The sequence below is a fragment of the Filicampus tigris genome, chromosome 19 (assembly GCF_054856515.1).
Source record: "Filicampus tigris isolate MCC_2025a chromosome 19, RoL_Ftig_1.0, whole genome shotgun sequence".
Taxonomy (NCBI): Eukaryota; Metazoa; Chordata; class Actinopteri; order Syngnathiformes; family Syngnathidae; genus Filicampus; species Filicampus tigris.
In genome coordinates this window covers 581,934-588,964 of record NC_141235.1, presented here as the reverse complement: position 1 = coordinate 588,964, position 7,031 = coordinate 581,934, and the positions used below count along the sequence as shown (strand labels likewise).

At 49.9% G+C, this 7,031-nt stretch overlaps 1 protein-coding gene across 1 annotated transcript; it reads left to right on the top strand.

Moving 5' to 3' along the window:
- The first annotated feature begins 5,189 nt into the window (after nt 1–5,189).
- atoh1c (atonal bHLH transcription factor 1c) lies at nt 5,190–6,790 on the top strand. Its single transcript, XM_086017054.1, has one exon. It carries the CDS (start codon nt 5,312–5,314, stop codon nt 5,954–5,956), a length of 645 nt encoding a protein of 214 aa, XP_085873180.1. The 5' UTR covers nt 5,190–5,311; the 3' UTR covers nt 5,957–6,790.
- The last annotated feature ends 241 nt before the right edge of the window (nt 6,791–7,031 follow it).

The window sequence follows — 7,031 nt, the reverse complement described above, 5'->3', positions numbered from 1 at the left end:
CCTCTCGCTACAATGACGAGAGAGAGAGCGAGAGAGAGCGAGAGAGCGAGAGAGAGAGAGAGAAGGGGCTCTCTCATACATACAGTACACTCAATAATCCTCTCTCTCTCTCTCTCTCTCTCCCTCCCTTCTCTCTCGCTGACTTTGGGCAAGGGTAGGTCCAGGATTGGTCGCCAGCCATTGTGCAGACACACAATGGAGCAAGGGGCCAAACGTTGCATAGAGACGGTTGCTTAGAGTTGGGAGGTTCCGCAGGGTTCCATTCGGGGCCCAGTCGGGGCCCAGTCGCTCAATGTTTGTGTCTGGATGTGACCCGCGATTGGCTGTGGACCAATCCGTCGCTTGTCCATACGGGCCCTGTGAATGGTCGGCGACCGCTCCTTTTGTGTTGTGTGACTGGCGACAGGGGCTGACAGGGGCCGAGTAAGCGTCGAGGTCACTTCAGATTTATTTGGCTTCTAATCACAGCTGCAATGTCCCAAAACCCAAAAATATATACAACAGGAATGTGCAACTTTGATGATGAGGGTACTTCAAGTGGTGGTTACCATGAAAACAACAAACTGCATCATCAGCATCAAAGTGGAGCTGACGTCACCACCTGACCTTTGGCATTTTCGTCAGACATGAACCCTAAGCCCACACGCTATCTTCTTATGAAAGAACTTGACAGCAACACGCTCGTGCGCTGTTGGCTATTGGCTACTGGTGGAGTGTTACTCCCTCTTCTGGACACGGCCTGTCATTACACACTGCACCACAATTCATCGCCGCTGCTCTTTTGCTTCGGTTGGTTTTCGAATTGCCGTCTGTGTTTCAGTAGTATGCGTTACTAGTAGTATTCACACAAACTTTCTGCACAACTCGGTTCACAACTTAATCCAAATATGACGTCTCAAGTTTTCGTACAATATCAAACAAAGAACTCAATTGCACAATTGTCAAGATGCGTGCAAGAGCAACTCAAAGGAGCATTCAAAGGTCGTCAAGTTATGAGGTCATGACGTCACGTTCCACAAAGTCAGAATGTCAAGGACGACTCCAGGATTTTCTTTTTCTCCCGGTGCTAAAGGGGAGCTTGACCGATGCATAGTGGGCTGAGAAAAGCATTTATAAATAGATATTTTGGAATATCAAATAAAATGCTGGAGGAGCTGAACTGGGGCTACACGGATTTCAGACGGGCCGACAGCCAGTGACATTTACACACACACCAAAAAAAAAGCAATGACACTAATCGTACCACATCAACTTGATGGCTTCTGCTGCCCTCTGCTGGTCACACACCCCAAACAAACAAACAAACAAACAAACAGGCGCGCATACAAATTGACCTGCGTCACAGTCGCAGGCGCACACATTTTATCTTAAATCGCGAATGCATACGTTTAAAAGCGTCAATGTAATGCTGTGTTCGTTCCAACGCTTACCAAATTACCAAAGTGGAGGAGCGGCTGGCGCTCACTCACCATTTGTTTGTTTGTTGGGACGATCGAGGAGGTGACGAGAGGCGGCTTGTGGCTGGCGGACGACTTCCCCACTTGACCAGAGAAAATAAAAACATGTTGATACTTCCGAGCGTCGACATGGTGCAGAAAAGTCCAACTCGTGCGTTGTAAAGCTTCATAAAAACTGCTGCCGCGCTCTGGCCACACACGTCACACTTGAGGCGGCCATTTTGTGACCCTTGCAAAGAGGGCAGAGCGCTAATTGCAGCAGCCGCACCTGATCACTGGGAGGGGAGGGGGGGGGGGGGGGGAGAGGGGAGGGGGAGAGGGGAGGGGAGGGGGGGGAGGGGGGGTCACACGATGGGCAAGAAGCGAAATACAGTAATTACTTGTTCTTTGCAGAGCAGTTTTGAGTTTCAATGGCTTCATTTAAAGAGCAATAACTTTCACATTTCGTGGAGCATTTTTGCAGGTTAATGCAAGAAGGGTTTTAGTAAAGAATAAAAATGTGTCAGTATAGCAACTGGTTTCCTTTTTCTTATACTCAACATTCTTAAGTTCTTCAATTCACATTGCATATAGCAGCAAACTGTATTATCTTGTATAAATGCAAAGCTAACTTGATCTTTTAAAAAAAATGAAAAATAGGCCTACTGGAATGGAATTGTGAGAACATTTAATGTGCAGACCTCAAAAGACGAATCAAAAGTCGCGACTCTATTGTGAACGCAATTAACACAACGAAGCCAATAGAAGCAACAAACAACATTACATGACAATAACATTAGCACGTCTTAGTTTGCCAACCGCCACGAAACTCTCAAATAAGAAGAATGTGTACGGGCATGGCATATGGTCATTCATTTCTGGTTCTGGTTCAGTTTTGCGAGTAGATTTTCTCTCCAGAGTCCAGACACATCTTCATTTGCTTGCTCTTTTGCTCTTCAAAGTTGGATGTGTTCCGCTTGAAGGAGGTTCCAAGCCAGACATCTGTGAAAAGTGGACGCCATCGTCCAAGCACCGCTGTTAGACACCTTAGCCGTGTCACTCTTAGCTTAGTTTAGCAATTAGCATGGTGTCACTCTTAGCTTTGTGAGAACAACGCTCGTCAGAAGTGTAACTTCTAGAGGCGATGATGACCGACTCACGAGCGAGTCTGCAACGCGTTTAGCCGCAGCAGTAGCCAGCGGCCGACGCTCGTCGCTAGCAGCTGCAACGTGGTGACGAGCGCAAAAAGCTATTCAAGCCTCGACCTCTCATTGGCGCGTACGTCCGGCCCGGCCCAGCAAAGCTTTCTGGGGCAGCTGATTCTCACTTTGGCCTTTCAATGGGTTTTTTGCCGGGCCGGGCTCAAGATGCTCATTTTGACTCGCAAACTGTGACGTGAAAACCGCTTCTTTTGAGACTTGATGGTCGCGCCTTCCACAGCACAACTACAACAAATTGACTTCAACTTCAAGAATTGGTCATCTCAATTGTAGAACAGTCAATTACTTCTGCTTTTACTTGTCTTTTTTCCACAGCAAATGATCCAAAAGTGATGGAAACAAAATTGCCTTCCAGGATAGTTGGCTCCAGCAGTTTGTGTGTGTGCGTGCGTGCGTGCGTGCGTGCGTGCGTGTTGCTGTCCCAGGGTGAGTTTGGAGCTCCTTCAGGCCGTCCAACGGCTGCCGAGCATCACATCAGTGGAGCTGATCAGTGTTTTGTGTGCTTAATTAAAAATGGGCGCGGCGTGGGGCGGTGGCAGAGCGACCATGAGTGACAGGAAGTGAGCGTCCTTTGGAAGCGTCCGTTGGCGCACTCGTGAGGGGATTAGGCGCGGGCGGGCGTGTGCCAGCGCACGCGGGCGGCCTTTACAAAAGCGAGCAGCGTGGCGGCGAAGAGAGCAGAAGGGAGGCCCCCCGACCCCGGCCGGCTTTTGGCCGACACTTGCGGGGCCGCCAATCAAACGGCTCGTTGGCGGCAGCGAGCCGACGCGGGCGGCCGATCAAAGCCCCCCGACAAAGGCCGCCGCCCACCAACACCAAAGCCCAAACCAGCAAGCCATTTGGGGCGAGGCCTCCGTCAGGAGATGCGCGCTGGACTTTTGATGGCAAAAATGGCAAAAGTCACTTTTGGGACATTCCATGAAGTTTCTGGTTGGCCATGTGACCTCAGCCAAGGCAAAAGAAGGATCAGGGTGGCCAATCAGGGTCAGCTATAGGGCCTGATGACCCAGAGCTGATTCTGATATTAAACGTTGATAACCGATTAATTGGCCGATTCATAAGACATGCGGAATAAACGAGGGTTTTTTTTCTCCCTTAATGCGTAAAACCATAAAGATAAGAATTACAGGCACAACTTTTGACTGTTTTACAATACTTTCATATTTGTTCAACTTTACATCCAAGGGAAAAATTGGCAGCCATTTTTGGGGGGCCAAATTTTTTTCAGGTTTGTTTGAATGTTTATGATAGGATGTGAAAAATGTGTGAAAATCAGCAAAAAATTGGCCGATTTTTGTTAAAGATTTTGCCAATTAGTCTTTCAATTGAAAAAGGCTCACATGAACTGATTAAATTGGCTATCCCCTACTAAACACTGAGGCAAGCACTGCCCACTTTGACAGGACAAATTATAATATTTGTTCCACATAATCATATGTCGTGTCAAAAGTCCGCGCTGGTGCCTTGGGTTACGACATAAAAATGTTAAAACAACATGACTGCCTTGCGACAAATTACTCTTAGCTGAATGCTAACACCATTGACAAGCTAACGATCAATACAATCTGTGCTATAGCAAGGAAAACTGCACAACTGTATGTTTATAAGAGGGGCTACCATGCAGGGAGATCATTCAAGGCTTACCCCCCTTTCTCACACACACGCGCGCACGCACACCCCCCACCTGTGGTGTCACGCGCATGCTTCATTACAGCCAATCAAACGGCTCATTGACATAAGACTCGCACCGCAGATCAAACCCGACGGTCTCCACGGGCTGCTCCCCCTCGGAGCAGGCCAGACTACAAAGGTTCGGCAAAGTCCACAGTTTCATTCTGGAGGTGTCCCAACAGCTCTGAACAAAACCCCGCATTGTCATGTCCCTGAGGTGACCCAATACTTATAACCAAATTCCACATTATTTCCATTCTGTTGGTGTCCCAATACCTTTGCTGTGACGACAACAAGCATGAAGTGAAAATGTGGCGGACGAACAAAAGAATTGGGACACCTCCAAAAGTTGAAAAGTGAGAGAAATGCAGGACAAAAGTATTGGGACACGTCCAGAACGAAACTGTGGTGGACGGCAAGAGTGAAAAAAAAAGTGTAGTAAAGGCAAAAGCATTGGAACAGCAAAAGGGAAGTGAACGAAAGCATCGGTAAATATAAAGCATGTGAAAAGTGAGGAATATGCAGTTGTGACAAAAGTATTGGGACGCAAACATTGAAGACAATGTGGAGTTTATTCGGACGTCGCCAGGTTGTGGCGCGGTCAAAGGTGTTGGGACATCTACACGATGAAAATGTGACAAAAGTATTGGGGCAGAAAGGGGGTGGGGGGGATGTTGCGCGTATGATCGGAAAAGACCTGACGTCACGTGACGCTTGAACGTCATCGCTTCATTTGGTTGCTTTCCAAGGCTGCGCGTGCATGCGCACTCGCGCGCGTCTAATCCCCTTTTGATGAACTCTCCAAACTGCGCGAATGGACTTCCTGGCGAGCGGCCGCCCTTCAGCTGCTGGACCCGCACGCGCGGACCCGCACGGGCACGCGCAAGCGCAAGCCCACCACGCGGGCGCATAAATGAGGCGGGCAGGCACCAGCTTGTCACACGTACACCGCCGTGGCCACGGAGAGAGCAGAGAAAGTTGACGATGCGTCCGCGCAGAAGCCTCTTCACGCCTTTCATCTCCGAGTTCCACGCGGCCCAGCGCCCGGGCTGCGTGCGCGCCAAGGCCCACGACGAGCCGGGCCGCCCCGTCTGGGCTCCGTGCGCCATCGTGCAGCTCCGGCTCGGCCCCGGCGCGGGCGCGGGCGCGGGCGCGGGCGCGGGCGCGGACGCGCTGCTCGGACGCGACCCGCCGCCGGACGCGCGCCCCGCGGAGCGCGCCCAGAGGCGCAGGCGCCTGGCCGCCAACGCCCGCGAGAGGCGGCGCATGCTCGGCCTCAACGTGGCCTTCGACCGGCTGCGCAGCGTCATCCCGCAGCTGCAGAGCGACAAGAAGCTGTCCAAGTCCGAGACGCTCCAGATGGCGCAGATCTACATCGCCACGCTCAGCGAGCTGCTGCGCGGCGCGCCGGACGAGGACGAGGACGAGGACGAGGGCGAGGGCGAGGACGAGGACGAGGGCGAGGGCGAGGACGAGGGCGAGGGCGAGGGCGAGGGCGAGGGCGAGGGCGAGGGCGAGGACGAAGACGAAGACGATGGGGTGGTGGGCGACGGGGAGCCCGAGGGGCCCAGACGAGCGGCCGCCAAATTGTGCGAGGAGCGCACACACACGCCGCCAAGCCCAAAGTGACTTGGACGCTTGTGTTCCTGCTGCTCTATTTCTTTGTCACAACCTTTGGGAGTTGTTGGTCTTCGTGAGACCCGCTTGCAGGTTACCATGCAGTGCGCACTTCCTAAAACTGGCATTTACGCTATTTCGACACGCCTGAAGTATTAAAATGCATTTATTCATGAATCTGATTCAGTAAGTGGCTAATTGCCAACACACAGTGTTGCCTTGAAATACAAAGGTGCTGCAACGAATGATTATTTTAATAATTGGTCAAACAGGACATCAAATTAATTATGATTCAGTCCCCGATTTGGTTCTTGAACATGCGTCAGAAACCTGGCGAAACGTTGATGATTGTTTTCCAAAATGAAAGCAAACGTTTGCAAAAGTCTTAGTTTGAGACAAGACAAAGATGATCAGTCAGCTTTCATGGAGGACGACAGAAATCGGAGCTTTGCTGTGGAGATCCTTGACATAATTTATCGCTTCATCATTTTTCAGCTACAAGTGCCGCAACTTACAAGTCAATGTTGGGTTGATTTTTTTTTTTATGGATTTGTATCCCAAGCCAAAATTGGATTTACTTCCATTTGCTGTAATGCCCTGGCATGTGGGCAAGGAGAGCCGCAATCACCAATAATGCCGGACAAACAAACACACAAAACCAAAACAAGAACACTCTTTTTTTTTTTTTTTCTAAAACACTAACTGTGAATAAGTGACCGCAGCTCCTGCCAGGCCACGCCCTTTAAAGGCACAACAGTGCATGATTTACCTCTTTAATGCTCTCTACCATGTTTTTGTCATTACGTTTTACAATAAAGTGCTTGATGAAAAAAGTCAAAAATGTGTGGCAGGGGATTTGGGGGGGGGCTAAAACCATTTAAGGATGTGGCAAAAACGTGCTTGCCATACAACTCAACTGAAGTTAGCTGCTTGGTTTCAGAACGGCACATTTTTCGGTCAAGAGAACACGGTACGTTTAATAAGCTTTTACTTAATAATCGGTGGGTTATTATTTCTAACTAGGAATGATGTGGATCAAAATGCGACTGACTTGCAAGCAATTTTAGCGAGAGTGTGGAGATCTTGC

What these genes read in the sequence shown, in the direction of transcription:
- atoh1c (XM_086017054.1), top strand. Translation starts at nt 5,312, where the DNA reads ATGCGTCCGCGCAGAAGCCTCTTCACGCCTTTCATCTCCGAGTTCCAC.